The sequence below is a fragment of the Hordeum vulgare genome, chromosome 6H (assembly GCF_904849725.1).
Source record: "Hordeum vulgare subsp. vulgare chromosome 6H, MorexV3_pseudomolecules_assembly, whole genome shotgun sequence".
Taxonomy (NCBI): Eukaryota; Viridiplantae; Streptophyta; class Magnoliopsida; order Poales; family Poaceae; genus Hordeum; species Hordeum vulgare.
The window spans coordinates 538624749-538644925 of record NC_058523.1 but is presented as its reverse complement, the minus strand read 5'-3'; the positions used below and the strand labels follow the sequence as shown (position 1 = coordinate 538644925).

The 20177-nt window shown below is 45.1% G+C and overlaps 1 protein-coding gene across 5 annotated transcripts; it reads left to right on the top strand.

The window, feature by feature from the left end:
* The first annotated feature begins 220 nt into the window (after positions 1-220).
* LOC123401609 (formin-like protein 7) lies at positions 221-11128 on the top strand. 5 transcript variants are annotated; one of them, XM_045095441.1, is made up of 17 exons: positions 226-726; positions 1075-1775; positions 2601-2819; positions 2897-5016; positions 5106-5226; positions 5321-5392; positions 5674-5772; positions 5867-5908; positions 7334-7414; positions 7514-7564; positions 7652-7733; positions 8527-8621; positions 9152-9223; positions 9297-9413; positions 9601-9669; positions 9770-9836; positions 10568-11128. In XM_045095441.1, exons 1-17 carry the CDS (start codon positions 654-656, stop codon positions 10744-10746), a joined length of 4260 nt encoding a protein of 1419 aa, XP_044951376.1. In that variant the 5' UTR covers positions 226-653; the 3' UTR covers positions 10747-11128. The 5 variants fall into 5 exon arrangements, 3 of the variants coding, with proteins under 3 accessions (XP_044951377.1, XP_044951375.1, XP_044951376.1); XM_045095440.1 differs by having other exon boundaries at positions 225-726; positions 7514-7733; XR_006611132.1 differs by lacking the exons at positions 9297-9413; positions 9601-9669; positions 9770-9836; positions 10568-11128 and having other exon boundaries at positions 222-726; positions 7652-7752.
* The last annotated feature ends 9049 nt before the right edge of the window (positions 11129-20177 follow it).

Here is a 20177-nt window from a genome sequence, read left to right as displayed (position 1 = left end):
TAGATATTTTATAAAAATTTTCCATTTTTTTAAATGAAACAAATCCATCATGACATATATGTGGCCCGGCAGCATTTTTAATCAAGACGATAAATTAAAAACCACTCCATTTTTAACAGAGAAGATGCAGGAAAGTGGAAAACTCTCAAAAGCAAGGGGGCAGAGTAAAAGAAACATACATATAAACAGAGGAGAGATTAACAGCTGCGCCGGAAAACAATTAATTATAAATAATAATAATAAATTTAGTCAAACGCACATCGCTTCTGGTCGTCTTCCTGCCTCCCTCTCCTCCTCCTCCTCCTCCTCGCCGACCTTCTCCTCTCGCCATTCCCTCGCCGAATCACCGCCCAAATCCACCGAAGCGACCCCTCTTCTCCGTGCCGTGCTCGTCGAGCAACCCGGAGCTCTCCGTGGAAAGATTCCGACGAGCAGGCCGCGGTCGCCCCCCTCGTCTGCGATTCTCCCGCCGTATCGCCGCGGCCAGCGGCCAGCGGCCTGAATCTCGAGGCCGAGCAGCTCTCGGCGCGTATAGCGCCGGCCTAGGCTCCTCCGCGAGTAGGCGGCCCGAATCCGCTGCTGGAGGGAGCTCGCGCTTCCGGATAAGATCGGTGCGGGGATTGGAGGGGCTCGCTGGTGAGTAGGGCGGGGCCATGGCGCTGTTCCGGAAGTTCTTCTTCAAGAAGCCGCCCGACGGGGTGCTCCTCATCACGGACAACGTATACGGTAAATGGAGATGGAGCTGCTTTCCTCTGCGCTGCCGTTGGTCTGGTTGCGTGCAGCAGACGACTGCATTTTTACACCCGCTGGCCGTTTTAGTAGTGGAGGAAATAGGTTTCAGTTTGGTTGATCTGTTGCTGATTGCACCTCCCAACTAGTAGTATAAGCAACTGAGCATGGTTCAAATGCTGATTTGTGAAGAAATTCAATTCGAGCATTTCCTCCATTTTAGCACACACGTATGTTTTAGTTATATAGCGTTCACTTTGTTTTCAGTTGCTAAAATAGCCATTTGAATTCAGAACAGAGTTGAGCAGCAGCATGGCTGACACATGTCGCTTGTATCCGTTTCAGTCTTCGATCATTGCTTCTCCTTGGATGCGCCGGAAGAGGACCAGTTCGAGGCACACACCAGGGGCATCGCAGCGCATCTTCTAGAAGATTTTCATGATCACTCGTTCATGGTCGCCAACTTCGGGACTCGGACGGAGGAAAGCCGTTTGTACCACATTTTATCCGAGTATGGCATGACTGTTTTGGACTACCCGGGCCACTACGAGGGGTGTCCAATTCTCACCATCGAAATGGTCCACTGCATCTTGAAGTCCAGCGAAAGCTGGCTGTCTCTGGGTCAGCAGAACTTACTCATAATGCACTGTGAACAAGGATGCTGGCCTATTCTGGCTTTCATGCTATCTGCTCTTTTGTTGTACCTGGGCCAGTATTCAGATGAGCAAAAAACACTGGATATGCTATACAAGCAATCATCTGCGGAGTTCTTGGAGATGTTTTCACCACTAAATCCCATGCCTTCTCAAATTAGATACTTGCGCTATATTTCGATGAGGAATGTCATGCCTGAGTGGCCTCCTGCTGATAGAGCCCTCACACTGGATTGTCTGACTTTGAGGATGCTTCCTGATTTCCAAGGTCAAGGTGGGTTTTGTCCGATATTCAGGATATATGGTCCAGATCCACTCATGCCCCATGACCAGACTCCCAAAGTTCTTTTTTCAACCCCCAAAACTAGTAATCTTGTCCGTTTTAATTCACAGGTAATTGTTCATTTTCTGATAATCTAGTTGAAGTGAATCTGCATGTCCTTAATTGTCAATGGTTAGTACTGCACTAAGGATTTTAATAGCTAGCTATAACTGTATTTACTAGCGACTAGCGGGATAGCTTCAATTACCTCCGCTCGATAGCTCCGCTACTCTATATAGATATATTCATCATAGTTTAGTATGGTAATTTTTAAATACGACTTTACGAAAAGGCAAAAACATTACTTATAAGGTTAAACAACAACAACAACAACAACCAAGCCTTTCAGTCCCAAACAAGTTGGGGTAGGCTAGAGTTGAAACCCATAAGATCTCGAAACCAAGTCATGGCTCTAGAACGTGGATAGCTAACTTCCATGCACCCCTGTCCATGGCTAAGCCTTTGTCGATATTCCAAACCTTCAGGTCTCTCTTAACGGACTCCTCCCATGTCAAGTTTGGTCTACCACGACCCCTCTTAACATTCTCAGCACGCTTATAAGGTTAAACTAAAAGAAAAATATCAAGAGACTTCAACCATGCCTTTTCAATACTCCAACATCCATATTTCTTAGTCAAAAAGTACTTGATTGATGTGATACATTTTTTGTTATGGCTATTCAATTCGGCATGTATCAATGCATTTTATTCTTTATATTATGGTATTAAAATTCTATTGTTGATAGCTTTCAATAGCTTTCTAGGGACCTTGCCGCTAAGCCGTGAAAGTTGCGTAAAACCTTGTTACTGCATTGCCACATTAATAGGCTATCATGTTGATGATCTTCTGAAGTATATAGTTTTTAATGCTCTTAAACTGACCATTTATGTACTTAGGCAGATGAAAGGGTGAACATAAACCTTCAATGTCATGTCCAAGGTGACGTTGTCATAGAGTGTAGCAACTTGTATGATGATCTAGATCGCGAGGAGATGGTATTCCGGATCATGTTCAACACCGCTTTCATCAGGTCAAACATCTTGATGCTCAGCCGCGATGAAATAGACATGTTATGGAATGCAAAAGATCAATTCCCTAAAGATTTTCGAGCTGAGGCAAGTGTTTAAATTAACTTGAGAACTAGCCTCCTTTTTGTACATGATTTTTTACTTGCAACTTGTGTTGATGCTAGGTTATCTTTTCTGACATGGATGCAACTACTTCGCTTGTTACGACAGAGCCTTTGACTCATCAAGATAAACAAGGACTTGGTGTTGAAGAGTTTGCTAAAGTGCTAGATATCTTCAACCATTTGGACTGGTTGGATGGGGATATGGATACTGCACTGGACACACCCCAGAAAAGGTTCCAGGTTACTTCCCAAGGAAATATTAATGCATCTCCTCCTGATGAGCCTGAAACCTTTTTTGATACTCAAGAAGTACTTGGCTTTGATAATTTCTCTGGTGAAATCAAGTCTTCTGCTCGTGTGCTGAAGCTTCAGAATCACTTTGGTATGCTTGGCAGCACTGAACTTAAACAAGCCCCCCTACATTCAAGTCCAATGGAATCTCCATCCAAACCACATACAACAGATTCAAATCCTTCACGAACACGGCCTCCTTCCGCATTGTTTTCACCATTAGAGGTTACAACGCCAAAGGCTATTGCTTCATCAATAGCATCATCTTCAGTTACAGTCACAACCCAACCAATATCGTCACCAGAGCCACTGGCATCTGATTCTGCTGAGCAAATTTTATCAGAGACATCAGTGACAACATTTGCAGAGAAGCCTGGTTCACAAACTCCAATACAGCATGAATCTTCACCTCTTATGGCAACTAAATCAGGATCAACAACATCTTGGATACCATCATGTACACCTCCTCCGCTTCCTCCCCGACCAGCCACTGTTTCATTAGCTCCTGTTTCCCCTACTTTACCCATAAATACTAGTAAAAGTATGATCAGTGTTTCCCTTAAATCAACCATGCCCTCCCCTTCACCTCCTCCAGAGCCATCAACCTTTCCAGAAGCTTTTGCAACTAAACAACAGGTTGAATCACAAGAATCTTCTTATGAGATTCTCAAGTCACTGCCTGATAATTCTACAGCTTCAGCTTCTTCAGTTTGTATAGTAAAGGAAGCTAGCAATCCCAAAGCATCTTCACCGGTGACTTTGCCTGCAATTCCTCTGACTTCAGACTCAGGGCCCTTAGTAACTCCAGTCACAAGGTCAGATCCTACCCCAGCATCGTCGGTGCCACCACCACCACCACCACCACCACCTCCTCCTCCTCCTGTAAAAGCAGCCACTGTGTTATTTCCTTTGTTACATAATGAACAGGAGAAAAGCAGGAAAGAAAAGGTTGCACCACCTCAGCCTCCACCTCCGCCGCCTCCACCACCTCCTCCAGCACTGCCACGAGCACCTGTTGCAAATTATACAAAGTTGTGTACTGCATATGAAATTTCTTCCCCACCAAAGAAAGTTCGATCTTCACCACCCCCGCCACCACCTCCCTCATTGGTAAAATCATCATTTTCTCCTCCACGTGCACCGCCGCCACCACCCCCGCCTCCTCCACTACCTAATAACCATGTAACTTCATCATCTCATATGCAATTTGCTGACAAAAAGGTTAGTTCAGCATCAAAGTACGCGGTTCCCTCACCTTTGAGCCACAAGGTTTCACAAACAGTTCCAAAGCTGCAAGCACCACCCATTCCACCGCCACCTCCACCTCCACCTCCACCCCGAAGTAGCTCTTTGGTTTCTTCATCTCCATCCACAAGTGGTAGACATTTCATGGCTGCCCCTCATCCTCCCCCACCTCCTCCACCATTACATACCATGTCATCTCATGCATCGGCACCACCTGTACCCCCGCTACTCGTGGCTGCCCCTCATCCTCCCCCACCTCCCCCACCATTGCATACCATGTCATCTCGTGTATCAGCACCACCTGCACCCCCATTACCTCCTCCGAAGCTAGCTGGAGACAGCAATGCTTCACAAAAGCCATCATTAACCCGACCACCGCCACCTCCACCAGGCCCACCTCCTAAGAATTCCTCAAACTCTTTGCCAAGCAAGGGAACCGTCGTCAGTGGTGCCCCTCCGCCACCTCCTACATCACCATTTGGTGCAAAGGGCCGCAGCGCAGTCCGGTCAAGAAGCCCTAGAGGTTTGCGTGCCAATCAGTCATCCAAGAAGACACCTTTGAAGCCATTACACTGGGTAAAAGTGGCAAGACCAACACAGGGAAGCTTATGGGCAGATACACAGAAGTCTGATGAAGCATCTAGGTATCAAAATATTTTCGCAACATTCTTTGCTAGTTAAATAGCAATGGGCCTGGCACTTTGACATGTTATTCCACATACATGTTCAACAGGACTCCGGAGATTGATCTGTCTGAGCTGGAAAGTCTTTTCTCAGTATCCATGCCAAGTACGGAGGCAAAACGGACACGCCAACGTCCTTCTGTTCCATCAAAACCAGAAAAAGTTCACTTGGTACTTATATCTCCAAGCAACTCTTCACTACTAAACAATGAGATAAAAACTCGAATGATAAATAAATAAATAATGTTGCACTTCTCTTCTGCAGATTGACCTCCAGCGTTCAAAGAATTGTGAAATTATGCTGCGAAACATTAAGATGCCATTGCCTGATCTGATGGTAACTAACTTTGTATTTAATAGAAGATGTTATCTCAGCATAGAAACTTTGTCAGAGTTATCAGGATTAGGTTCTTGACAAGTAGAAGAATGTTGGCATTGTCGGTGGTCTCATTGAAAGAACAGAATAGCTTATAAGTCATTTGACAAATCTGGTTAGGGGTGTATTGTCACATCTTACAACTTACAGCCATAAATTTTACTGGAGATGAAGTCTTACTGTCTTCAATGGTGTTTTGACAATTTGAGTATGTAATGATTATATCATATTTTTTTTTCCAGGCTTCAGTTCTTACCCTTGATGATTCCATCATTGATGGTGATCAAGTAGATTATCTGATAAAGTTCTGCCCAACAAAGGAAGAAATGGAACAGCTCAAAGTACAGTTCTGCTATAGGCACTCATTATTCATGTTGTCGGAATTTTTATCCATCAGTTCTCTATAGCGACTGAGCTTTTATTCCACCTTTTCAGGGTTATACAGGCAGCAAAGAAAATCTAGGAAAATGTGAACAGGTTAGTGTTTTGCTGTGTTTTTTTAATCTTCCTTTGGTGATGAATTCTGTTTGGTAGCATTTAAATATCGAACTGCATAGTTCACTTTGGGGGAGGTCTGCACGATCTTAGTGGGAGGTCATTGACATCACGCCATGCTATGCGTGCTAACCCACAATCAAAACATAGATGTTGGTTGGTTTCCTGCTGAAAGCAAAAACTGCATTGCATGTCCTCCTGCCATTTCCGTTTAATGAAATTGTCTTTTGCGAGGATAACTCCCTGGCATAGAAACCAGAGGAACAATTTGATTTTAAGTGGTAATCTGAGTCGCCATAACCGTTCTTCGACCTGAAACGTACATGCATATCTGTTAAAGCCGAATACATGGAGTGCACCGAAAAAACTCCAGTGATATGCAAATCCCACCTAAATGAGTCCTGTTCTTGAGATAGTTGCACCTCTGCCACCTTCAGGACAAGGGCATTCTGTTCAGCCAAAATGCCGAGCAATGAGCGCCCGACGGAAGTCCACAAATGGGTTTGCCACCCCAAGAACAGAGGCAACTGTGGCATCCTTATGACGCACAATGAATAACCGGGGGGTACATAGTAGAAAAGGAAGTATCCCCTAACCATTTATCTTCCCCAAATCTCACTGATCATGAGCCAAATTGAAGAAAAGCTTTTTTAACACTCATGAGGCCCTTCTAGAAGTGGGAGTCCATTGTTTGCCTTTCACAAATGAAAGTATCTTTTCCCAAATATTTTCAATTCCAAAAGCGGATGCTAAGCCCCGTCCTCTGTTATTTTTAGTATCTAAATCTTGAATACTGAGACCACTTTGGTCCTTCTGGGTTCATAAAATTCCTCACCTCGCTAATCGGTATTTTCTCTTATGCTGATCCAATGGCCAGAAAAAGTGAGACAGGTAAAAGTCAAGTCTCTTTCAGACCCCTTTCAGGATCTCTAATAACGACATCATAAAGATCGGTAGACTACACAGCACGGAATTATTAAGAACCAGACGGCCGCCATAGGATAAGTTTTTAGACTGCCAACTACTAAGGCTTCTCAGGATGATCTGCGATTCCAATCTTGGTTACGAAGTTTGTGATTAATGGATGGGAATGCCAAGGTACTTAAAGGGGAATGAGCCCAAACCACAGCCAAAAAGCTGAGCGTAAACTCGTGCTCATTGGCCTTCCCATAACAGTAAAGTTTGCTGCTGTGGAAATTTATCTTCAAACCCAAGAGTTATTCAAACACACTGAAAATTAGCTTTATATTCACAGCTTTGTCCAAATCATGGTCCATATAAGGGATCATATCGTCACCATACAGCAAAATAGTTGTTCCATCATCAACTAAGTGTGGAATGAGACATTGTTCATTTTGAAAACACTAAAGCAATAACTTCATTGTTGACTTTCTTCTCTGTTTTCAGTTCTTCTTGGAAATGATGAAAGTGCCAAGGGTGGAGTCAAAACTGAGAATCTTATCCTTTAAGATAAAGTTTCTTACACAGGTCAGAATAACTTCACATCCTTGTAAAGTGCTCATCTCTATGGACTATCCTTACTGTTCTATTTAAGTCATTGCTGAATCCATTTATATGCTGTTTCAGGTTGCAGACGTGAAAAATAACTTGAATACCATTAATGATGTTGCTGAAGAGGTACATTATAGTCAGTTTATCTCGAGTCTTCGACTCTTCTTTGACATGTTATGTATACATTGTTCATTCATGATGTTACTTGGCCAGGTTAGGAACTCTGACAAGCTCAAGCGAGTGATGCAAACAATTCTTTCCTTGGGGAATGCATTAAACCAAGGAACTGCAAGGGGTGAGTCAGAAAACCCAGTGTAAGCTTGATATATTTACCATATGATTTTCCAAATGAATGACGTAATATGTATAAATGCAGTGCACAGTTTTTTTATGCCGGCCAATGTCTTATTTAAATTTTATTGTACAGTACGTACCAGAAGAAAATGTCAGTTAAAATAATTCACTTTTGCTTCGGTACAACCCCCTCCCCCACAAAACGTATAAAGGAGAATGTATATCCACCTCGTATTGTACATTGTAGGCCGCCGTACGTATATCCACCTCATATAGTATACTTATGACGGCCTATAGTGTACAATACGAGGTGGGTATACATTCTCCTTTATACGTTTTGTGGGGGAGGGGGGTTGTACCGAAGCACACCTCAAAATAATTTTGGATCATTCACCTGTGGAAACATAGTTAGGGGTTAAGAGGCGGAACAAGATTGCACAACACAACTGCAACTGTGGCATTCTGATTTCCAAATAGGATAGCCAACTTTACTATAGCTATTATATGTTGCACTGCTGTTTTCTCTAAAGCTCAACTTGTTTGGGGGAAAAGAAGTCAGAAGATCAGGAATATTATCCAACAGAAATCAGTCCAACTGATATTATTATTTTTATTTGTACTTTTTTGGGGTAAGACTGAAAGTCGTATTCACTATTCAGGAGTTAACCGGATAATCAACAATAGTGTAAAGCCGAAAAGCCAGTCATGGCAGTTTGTTTACAAGAAACCTCATGAAATTGATGGCGAACTGTTAATCCTATTGCTCACTTTTTCTCACAAGTGTGCCTTTTCAGGTTCAGCGGTTGGATTTAGATTAGATAGTCTTCTTAAGCTCAGTGATATACGGGCACGCAATAGTAAGATGACTCTGATGCATTATTTATGCAAGGTATGGTACTTAATTTCAGTTATCCTCTCCTTTATCATGTTCTCCTGTCATAAGATTCAAAGTTTTGAATATCACATCTTCTTTTATCTGCTCTTTATGTTTGGGAGTCAAATTGGTGCATAGTACTAGAAGTTTCACACACATGTATGTTTGTATTCCCAAGGTTTGAGCCCTTATAGATTCGGTCTACCAGTGTTGTGTTTACTGCTTAGTGATATCATTCCGATCACATTATGAGCGATTGATCACTATTGAAGGAAGAGAGATGGTAACTATGCTTAAAGCCCTCCTTTTGCTCAGAAGCTGTACTCTGATCAACTGCATTCATTAGTGGGCTGAAAATATCTGTATTTTCAACGACTGGGCTCGAATTGATCAATGTTCAGGGACCTTTTGCTGTTTCTCCCACAGCAGTGACTTTGTAGTTTATTGAGGAAAAAAAAGACCGCTGTTTCTCCAACAGCACTGACAAATCGTTGGTCAATGCGTGCTTTATGAATGAACTTCATCGAAATTTGTTTCTTCCACAGGTTCTTGCAGGCAAGCTTCCTGAAGTTCTTGATTTTGTTAAGGATCTTGCGCATTTAGAACCCGCCACAAAGGTACCTCATATCTTAATGCTAGATTCATTCTAGTAATTTATGTCTTCTTTCTTACCACATCGTGGACAAACAGATCCAATTGAAAGATTTGGCGGAAGAAATGCAAGCGATAACTAAGGGACTGGAAAAGGTCGAGCAGGAACTGGCAACATCTGAAAAGGATGGTCCAGTGTCTGAGACGTTTTACAAGGTCAGTGCTCCATTCATTTCTACATAGGCTCGACTTTAGATATATTATTTGTTCATTGTTCGCTAATTGTATAACAGCGTGTATAGTAAAAGCATGGAGATACCCTTACTAACTATGGGAGCAATTAGCCATTCAGTTAATTACAGTAGCATACCAATTGGTCCACTCAAAAGAGTTTTTGTTTCAGAAACTGAAGGAATTTCTTGCTAATGCCCAAGCTGAAGGGAGGTCATTAGCTTCGCTTTACAGTACAGCGGTATGCCTGGACTGCGAAGCTGTCGATATCTTGGTGCATGCATCATGTTCCTAAGTTTTAACATGTGCTTCGTGCTAAATTTTATTTATTTTACTTTTAGGGAAAAAGCGCGGATTCTCTAGCACATTATTTTGGTGAAGATCCTGTGCGATGTCCATTCGAGCAAGGTATTTTCTTTCGAGCTGAACGGCCTGTTTATCCTGCAAATATACAAAGCATATCTAAATGGGTCCCAACAGAAGGAGGATAAGAACTGTTCATTTATATGCAAAGCATGTGAGAAAAAGTTCCATGGGGCATGGGTTTCAAAAGTTATTCCCATTGCACTCATCATGTTTCAACTAAGACGCACTTTATTCCCAAACAATTTATTACTCCCTCCGTCCCAAAATAAGTGACTAAAAAATGACTCAACTTTGCACTAACTTTAGTACAAAGTTGAGCCGCTTTTGAGTCACTTATTTTGGGACAGAGGGAGTACTTGTCACAGCTTGAATACGTAGCACTCCCTCCGTTCCATAATTATTGTTCAAATTTGAACTAAACCACGACAAAAATTATGGACCGGAAGGAGTATTAATCACCCTTCCCTGGTTGTGTCAATCTCACCAACTCATTCACACTTGTAAAAGTCTGGTTTGACAGAAAATCATCATGAGTTCCTGCAGTCCTCAGTCTTGTCGAGCCTTAAGAACCACTTGTGGCTGAAGCTGTAATAATTGCATCAACCAAATCATTGGACCAACACTGGTCGACACTAAATGTCCCTAACAGCTTATGCTGTTTCCCCCTTTCATGTAAAAAAGGATAAATACTGTAGTAGTAGAATTATCTTGTCCAATACAATAATGGTTGAATTATTCACAGCAGCATGGTTTCCCCCTTTTTTTGTGGACAGTTGTCTCCACTCTGCTAAGCTTCATGAAAACCTTCGAGCGGGCCCACGCCGAGAACCTCAGGCAGGCTGAGGCGGAGAAGAAGAAAGCCCAGATGGAGGCCGAGAGAGAGAAGGCGAAGGCCGCCGCTGCTCACAAGAAGGCCGGGTCGCCGGAGCCAGGGGTTTCCGGCCGAAGCTAGACATGACAGATTTCCACTAATTTCTTACCATGTGAAAGTGGAGGCCAGGAAGACAAAGCTCGGTGTAAAAAAAAGGTAAAGAAAAGAAAAGAAAAGTCACAGGCAGTAGTGCATACCAATGTGGCAATGTGATTGATAGGTAGACTTGATATAGCGACGCATTTTGCACATAGCCATGTAGTTCACCGCTGCTCACTGTCCATAGGGAAGTAAAAAAGTTCATACAGTTTTGTACTGTTGCTCACTGTCCATAGGGAAAGAAGTTCATACATACAGTACTACAGTTGTTGTATATTTTGGGGGGTTCCCCTGACGACAAACAAATTTTGTAAATGGTTCCTTCCATACGTGAAAAACTACGTGCATTTCCGCCGTTGTATGATGTGATGTAACATTGTTAGTACTAGACTAAGCAGAAATAGTCCATATTTACATGATTATTATATTAGGTCCGTGCGTTGCAACGGGAGAAAAAAATACCACACGCTTTTAATCTTTTTATAATTATTTTGATTTATTAAAATAATAAGTTAACTAACTAATGTAGTCAGTCCTATCCTATTTTGTTGAGAAATCAATCTGTCCATTGTTAATTCCACCATGATAAGAAGTTGAGCGGGAAAAGCAAAACAAAGAGGCTACGTGAATTGATCAATGGACTGTTATCTTATTTCACTCATGGGATAGAGAATGTGGGATCAGATGATAAACTGAAGGTGGTGTTCCATTCTCTGTCTCTACAACAATACAATCTTACATTCAATACATTCATTCATCAGCAAACAAATTTCAACAAAACAAAATTTCTTGACGGTGCTTGCCACACGGTTGGAGGCATGGGGAGGGGATCACACCAGATGATGAGTTCCTGCCGGAGGAGGGGATACGATGAGGGGAGCAAGGGTTAGGCGCCTCTATCTGGCCATAAGGAGTCGTCGTTGCCGCGCCATAACCTCGGAGTTCCCCGTGTGAGCCATGGAGACCCGCCTCCACCTGCAAGTACTTCGCTCCGCCGCGCATTATCCGCGCGCCGCCGCCGTTCTGCATCGAGCAGACGCATCATCCCCAGTCACTGTATCTGTCGCGTTGATTTGATCCAGAAGTTGTGCTCGAGCGCCGAAACGGGGGCAGCAAGCGGGCAGATGTACGGCCGCGGAGGCGGGTGGGTTGAGATCGACAACAGTGGTGGTTGAGGTCGGCCGCGGCGGCGAGTGGTGTGGCAGCGGCATGGGCATAGGCCAGGGTGGACCAGGGTCGACGCGATGCGCTCGAGCGCCGCAACGGGGGCAGTGAGCGGGGAGAGGTACGACCGCGGAGGCGGGTGGGTTGAGATCGGCAGCGGTGGCGGTTGAGGTCGGCCGCGGTGGCGAGTGGTGTGGCGGCGGCCTGGGCACAGGCCAGGATGGCCCAGGGTCGACGAGAGGAGGCGATGCGTATGGGTATAATTTTTGCAGCGAATCGTTTTTTCCTTTTGTGTTGCAGATAATGTTGGGTAACATAGCATAAATTCAAAATTTTCCTACGCATATCCAGATCTTCCTATGGAGAGACCAGCAACGAGAGAGGGGTAAGAGCATCTTCATACCTTTGAAGATCGCTAAGCGGAAGCGTTGCTAGAACGCGGTTGATGGAGTCGTACTCGCAGCGATTCCGATCTAGTGTCGAACTACGGCACCTCTGCGTTCAAAACACGTGCAGCCCGGTGACGTCTCCCGCACCTTGATCCAGCAAGGAGGAGGGAGAGGTTGGGGAAGAACTCCAGCAGCACGATGGCGTGGTGTCGATGGAGAGACGAGGTCTCCCGGCAGGGCTTCGCCAAGCACCGGCTGAGAGGAGGAGGAAGAAGGGCAGGGTTGCGCCGAGGGAGAGGCAAAAATCTGATCTCCAATGGCCAAAAGTGTCCACTATATATAGGGGGAGGGGAGAGGGGGTTCCACCCCTAGGGTTCCCACCCTAGGGGGTGCGGCAGCCCCCCCAGATGGGAGGTGCGACGGTCAGAGGGGGAAGGAGGGGGTGGCGCACCACCTGGTGGGCCTTAGGCCCACCTGGCTTAGGGTTTGCCCCCCCCCTTTCCTCTCCCCTGCGCATTGGGCTGAGTGGGGAGGCGCACCAGCCCACCTAGGGGCTGGTTCCCACTCCCACTTGGCCCACCTTACCTCCCGGGGTCGTTGCCCCCCTTCGGTGGTCCCCCGGGGCCACCTCCGGTGGTCCCGGTGGTCCCGGTACGTTACCGGTGATGCCCGAAACACTTCCGGTATCCGAAACCATCCGTCCTATATATCAATCTTTACCTCCGGACCATTACGGAGCTCCTCGTGACGTCCGAGATCTCATCCGGGACTCCGAACAACTTTCGGTAACCTCGTATAACAATTCCCTATAACCCTAGCGTCACCGAACCTTAAGTGTGTAGACCCTACGGGTTCGGGAGACAGGCAGACATGACTGAGACACCTCTCTGGCCAATAACCATCAGCGGGGTCTGGATACCCATGGTGGCTCCCACTTGCTCCACGATGATCTCATCAGATAAACCACGATGTCAAGGATTCAATCAATCCCGTATACGATTTCATTTGTCTGTCGGTATAGAACTTGCCCGAGATTCGATCGTCGGTATACCTATACCTTGTTCAATCTCGTTACCGGTAAGTCTCTTTACTCATTCCGTAGCACGTCATCGTGTGACTAACTCCTTAGTCACATTGAGCTCATGATGATGTTCTACCGAGTGGGCCTAGAGATACCTCTACGTCCGAGTGACAAATCCCGATCTCGATTCGTACCAACCCAACAGACACTTTCGGAGGTACCTGTAGTGCATCTTTATAGTCACCCAGTTACGTTGTGACGTTTGATACACCCAAAGCACTACTACGGTATCCGGGAGTTGCACAATCTCACGGTCGAAGGAAAAGATACTTGACATTAGAAAAGCTTTAGCATACGAACAATACGATCTAGTGCTATGCTTAGGATTGGGTCTTGTCCATCACATCATTCTCCCAATGATGTGATCCCGTTATCAATGACATCTAATGCCCATGATCAGGAAACCATGATCATCTATGGACTAACGAGCTAGCCAACTAGAGGCTTGCTAGGGACACATTGTGATCTATTTATTCACACATGTATTACTGTTTCCTATTAATACAATTATAGCATGAACAATAGACGATTATCATGAACAAGGAAATATGATAATAATCATTTTATTATTGCCTCTAGGGCATATTTCCAACAGTCTCCCACTTGCACTAGAGTCAATAATCTAGTTACATTGTGATGTATCGAACACCCATAGCATTATGGTGTTGATCATGTTTTGCTCGTGGAAGAGGTTTAGTCAACGGGTCTGCAATATTCAGATCCGTGTGTACTTTACAAATATGTATCACTCCACTCTGGACATGGTCCTGTATGGAGTTGTAGCGGCGTTTGATGTGCTTCGTCTTCCGGTGAAACCTGGGCTCCTTGGCTATGGCAATGGCTCCAGTGTTATCACAGAAGAGTGTCATTGGACCCGACGTGCTTGGAACCACTCCAAGGTCGGTGATGAGCTCCTTCATCCAAATTCCTTCATGAGCCGCTTCTGAAGCAGCTATGTACTCCGCTTCACATGTAGATGCTGCCACGACTTCTTGCTTGTTGCTGCACCAGCTCACTGCCCCACCATTCAACACATATACGTATCTGGTCTGTGACTTAGAGTCATCCGGATCTGTGTCAAAGCTAGCGTCGACGTAACCCTTTACGACGAGCTCTTCGTCACCTCCATAAACGAGAAACATTTCCTTAGTCCTTTTCAGGTACTTAAGGATATTCTTGACCGCTGTCCAGTGTTCCATACCGGGATCACTTTGGTACCTCCCTACCAAACTTATGGCAAGGTTTATATCAGGTCTGGTACACATCATGGCATACATTAGAGAGCCCACGGCTGAAGCGTAGGGGACAGAAATCATCTTCTCTCTATCTGCTGCCGTGGTCGGCGACTGAGTCTTACTCAATCTCATACCTTGCAAAACTGGCAAGAACCCTTTCTTTGAGTTTTCCATATTGAACTTCTTCAATATCTTGTCAAGGTATGTACTTTGCGAAAGACCTATGAGGCGTCTCGATCTATCTCTATAGATCTTGATGCCTAATATGTATGCAGCTTCTCCAAGGTCCTTCATTGAAAAACTCTTGTTCAAATAGGCCTTTATGCTCTCCAACATCTCTATATTATTCCCCATCAATAATATGTCATCCACATACAGTATGAGGAAAGCTACAGAGCTCCCACTCACTTTCTTGTACAGACAGGATTCTCCGTAAACCTGTATGAACCCAAACGCTTTAATCACCTCATTAAAGCGAATGTTCCAACTCCGAGATGCTTGCACCAGCCCATAGATGGAGCGCTGGAGCTTGCACACTTTGTTAGCACCCTTAGGGTCGACAAAACCTTCTGGTTGCATCATATACACTCTTCCTTAAGGTCCCCGTTAAGGAACGCTGTTTTGACGTCCATTTGCCAAATTTCATAATCATAAAAGGCGGCAATTGCTAACATGATTCGGACTGATTTCAGCTTCGCTACGGGAGAGAAAGTCTCTTCGTAGTCAACTCCTTGAATTTGTCGAAAACCCTTTGCGACAAGTCGAGCTTTGTAAACGATTACATTACCGTTTGCATCAGTCTTCTTCTTGAAGATCCATTTATTTTCTATGGCTCGCCGGTCATGGGGCAAGTCCACCAAAGTCCATACTTTGTTCTCATACATGGATCCTATCTCGGATTTCATAGCCTCAAGCCATTTGTTGGAATCCGGGCCCGCCATCGCTTCTTCATAGTTCGAAGGTTCACCGTTGTCTAACAACATGATTTCCATCACAGGGTTGCCGTACCACTCTGGTGCGGAGAGTGCCCTTGTGGACCTCCGCGGTTCAGTAGTAACTTGATCCGAAGCTTCATGATCATCATCATTAACTTCCTCTTCAGTCGGTGTAGGCGCCACAGGAACAACTTCCCGCGCTGCGCTACTATCCTGTTCGAGAGGGGGTGTAATTACCTCATCAAGTTCTACCTTCCTCCCACTTACTTCTTTCGAGAGAAACTCTTTCTCTAGAAAGGATCCATTCTTGGCAACAAAGGTTTTACCTTCGGATCTAAGATAGAAGGTATACCCAATAGTTTCCTTAGGGTATCCTATGAATACACATTTCTCCGCTTTGGGTTCGAGCTTTTCTGGTTGAAGTTTCTTCACATAAGCATCGTAGCCCCAAACTTTAAGAAACGACAACTTAGGTTTCTTGCCAAACCATAGTTCATACGGTGTCGTCTCAACGGATTTAGACAGTGCCCTATTTAAAGTGAATGCTGCAGTTTCTAATGCGTATCCCCAAAATGATAGCGGTAAGTCGGTAAGAGACATCATAGATCGTACCATATCTAATAAAGTGTGATTACGATGTTCAGACACTCCGTTGCGTTGCGGTGTGCTAGGCGGCGTCAGTTGTGAAACGATTCCACACTTCCTTAGGTGTGTGCCAAACTCGTGACTCAAATATTCTCCTCCACGATCAGATCGTAGACATTTAATTTTTTTGTCACGTTGATTCTCAACCTCACTCTGAAATTCCTTGAACTTTTCAAACATCTCAGATTTGTGCTTCATCAAGTAGATATACCCATACCTACTCAAATCATCGGTGAGAGTGAGAACATAACGATAAGCACCGCGAGCTTCAACGTTCATTGGACCACACACATCAGTATGTATTATTTCCAGTAAGTCGGTTGCTCTCTCCATTATTCCTGAGAATGGAGTCTTAGTCATCTTGCCCATGAGGCACAGTTCGCATGTGTCAAATGATTCAAAGTCAAGAGACTCTAATAGTCCATCAGTATGGAGCTTCTTCATGCGCTTAACGCCGATATGTCCAAGGCGACAGTGCCACAAGTATGTGGGACTATCATTATCAACTTTACATCTTTTGGTACTCACATTATGAATATGTGTAACATCACGATCGAGATTCATCAAGAATAAACCATTCACCAACGGAGCATGACCATAAAACATATCACTCATATAAATAGAACAATCATTATTCTCTGACTTAAATGAGTAGCCGTCTCGCATCAAGCAAGACCCTGATACAATGTTCATGCTTAAAGCTGGTACTAAATAACAATTATTAAGGTTTAAAACTAATCCCGATGGTAGACGTAGAGGTAGCGTGCCGACGGCGATCACATCGACCTTTGAACCATTCCCGACGCGCATCGTCACCTCGTCCTTGGCCAGTCTTCGCTTATTCCGCAGTTCCTGCTTTGAGTTGCAAATGTGAGCAACAGCACCGGTATCAAATACCCAGGAGCTACTACGAGCGCTGGTAAGGTACACATCAATAACATGTATATCACATATACCTTTAACGTTGCCGGCCTTCTTGTCCGCTAAGTATTTGGGGCAGTTCCGCTTCCAGTGACCCTTTCCCTTGCAATAGAAGCACTCAGTCTCAGGCTTGGGTCCGTTCTTTTTCTTCTTCCTGGCATCTGGCTTACCGGGTGCGGCAACAGCTTTACCGTCTTTCTTGAAGTTCTTCTTACCCTTGCCTTTCTTGAAATTAGTGGTCTTGTTGACCATCAACAATTGATGCTCTTTCTTGATTTCTACTTCTGCAGACTTGAGCATCGAGTACAACTCGGGAATGGTCTTCTCCATCCCTTGCATGTTGTAGTTAAGCACAAAGCCTTTGTAGCTTGGTGGGAGAGATTGGAGGATTCTGTCAATTATAGCATCATCCGAAAGTTCGACTCCAAGTGAAGTCAGACGACCGTGTAACCCAGACATTTTGAGTATGTGCTCACTGACAGAACTGTTCTCCTCCATCTTACAGCTAAAGAACTTGTCGGAGACTTCATATCTCTCGACACAGGCATGAGCTTGAAAAACTAGCTTCAGCTCGTGGAACATCTCATATGCCCCGTGTTGCTCAAAACATCTTTGGAGCCCCGTTTCTAAATTGTATAACATGCCACACCTAACCAGAGAGTAGTCATCACTCCGTGTTTGCCAGACGTTCAGAATGTCCTGGGCTGCTGCGGGAGCGGGAGGGTCACCTAGCGGCGCATCAAGGACATAAGCCTTTTTAGCTGCTTCAAGGATGAGCTTCAAGTTGCGAACCCAGTCTGCATAGTTGCTACCATCATCTTTCAGCTTGTTTTTCTCTAGGAATGCGTTGAAATTGAGGTTGACGTTGGCCATCTACAATATTTATAAAGACAAATTTTAGACTAAGTTCATGACAATTAAGTTCATTTAATCAAATTAAGTATGAACTCCCACTTAAATCGACATCCCTCTAGTCATCTAAGTGATACATGATCGATGTTGACTAACCCGTGTCCGATCATCATGTGAGACGGACTAGTCACCATGGTGAGCAACTCCATGTTGATCGTATTCAACCATACGACTCATGTTCGACCTTTCGGTCTCTTGTATTCGAGGTCATGTCTGTACATGCTAAGCTCGTCGAGTCAATCTAGGTGTTTCGCGTGTGTAAATCTGGCTTACACCCGTTGTATGCAAACGTTAGAATCTATCACACCCGATCATCACGTGGTGCTTCGAGACAACGAACCTTCGCAACGGTGCACACTTAGGGGAATACGTTCTCAAAATTTTAAGAGGGATCATCTTATTATGCTACCGTCGTTCTAAGCAATAAGATGTAAAACATGATAAACATCACAATGCAATCATATAGTGACATGATATGGCCATTATCATCTTTGCTCTTTCGATCTCCATCTTCAGGCATCGCATGATCATCATCATCACCGGCGTGACACCATGATCTCCATCATCGTGTCTCCGTGAAGTCGTCACGCCAACTACTACTATAGCTAACCGTTAGCAATGAAGTAAAAGTAGTAAGCACATGGCGTTGCATCTCATACAATAAATTAAGACAACTCCTATGGCTCCTGCCGGTTGTCATACTCATCGACATGCAAGTCGTGAAACCTATTACAATAACATGATCATCTCATACATCATACAGGCAACATCACAACTTTGGCCATATCACATCACATGTCAAACCCTGCAAAAACAAGTTAGACGTCCTCTAATTGTCGTTACAAGTTTTACCTGGCTGATTTGGGTTTCTAGCAAGAACGCCTTCTTACCTACGTGACGGCCACAATGATGATATGCCAAAGCTATTTACCCTTCATAAGGACCCTTTTCATCAAATCCAATCCGACTAGAGTAGGAGAGACAGACACCCGCTAGCCACCTTTATGCACGGTGTGCATGTCTGTCGGTGGAACCAGTCTCACGTAAGCGTACGTGTAAAGTCGGTCTGGGCCGCTTCATCCCACAATACCGCCGGAAAAGAATAAGACTAGTAGCGGCAAGCAAATTGACAAATCATCGCCCACAACTTTTGTGTTCTACTCGTGCATAGAATCTACGCATAGAAAACCTGGCTCGGATGCCACTGTTTGGTAACGTAGCATAAATTCAAAATTTTCCTACGCATATTCAGATCTTCCTATGGAGAGACCAGCAACGAGAGAGGGGTAAGAGCATCTTCATACCTTTGAAGATCGCTAAGCGAAAGCGTTGCTAGAACGCGGTTGATGGAGTCGTACTCGCAGCGATTCCGATCTAGTGCCAAACTACGGCACCTCCGCGTTCAACACACGTGCAGCCCGGTGACGTCTCCCGCACCTTGATCCAGCAAGGAGAAGGGAGAGGTTGGAGAAGAACTCCAGCAGCACGACGGTGTGGTGTCGATGGAGAGACGAGGTCTCCCGGCAGGGCTTCGCCAAGCACCGGCACAGAGGAGGAGGAAGAAGGGCAGGGCTGCGTCGAGGGAGAGGCAAAAATCTGATCTCCAATGGCCAAAAGTGCCCACTATATATAGGGGGAGGGGAAAGGGGGTGCCACCCCTAGGGTTCCCACCCTAGGGGGTGCGGCAGCCCCCCATATGGGAGGTGCGGCAGCCAGAGGGGGAAGGAGGGGGTGGCGCACCACCTGGTGGGCCTTAGGCCCACCTGGCTTAGGGTTTGCCCCCCTTTTTCTCTCCCCTGCGCATTGGGCTGAGTGGGGAGGCGCACCAGCCCGCCTAGGGGCTGGTTCCCACTCCCACTTGGCCCACCTTACCTCCCGAGGTCGTTGCCCCCCTTCGGTGGTCCCCCGGGGCCACCTCCGGTGGTCCCGGTGGTCCCGGTACGTTACCGGTGATGCCCGAAACACTTCCGGTATCCGAAACCATCCATCCTATATATCAATCTTTACCTCCGGACCATTCTGGAGCTCCTCGTGACGTCCGGGATCTCATCCGGGACTCCGAACAACTTTCGGTAACCTTGTATAACAATTCCCTATAACCCTAGCGTCACCGAACCTTAAGTGTGTAGAC

What these genes read in the sequence shown, in the direction of transcription:
- LOC123401609 (XM_045095440.1), top strand. Translation starts at nt 654, where the DNA reads ATGGCGCTGTTCCGGAAGTTCTTCTTCAAGAAGCCGCCCGACGGGGTG. An exon ending in ATCTAGGAAAATGTGAACAG is followed by an intron (nt 5,909 to 7,333) that starts GTTAGTGTTTTG and finishes CTCTGTTTTCAG; the next exon opens with TTCTTCTTGGAAATGATGAA. An exon ending in GCGATGTCCATTCGAGCAAG is followed by an intron (nt 9,837 to 10,567) that starts GTATTTTCTTTC and finishes TTTTGTGGACAG; the next exon opens with TTGTCTCCACTCTGCTAAGC.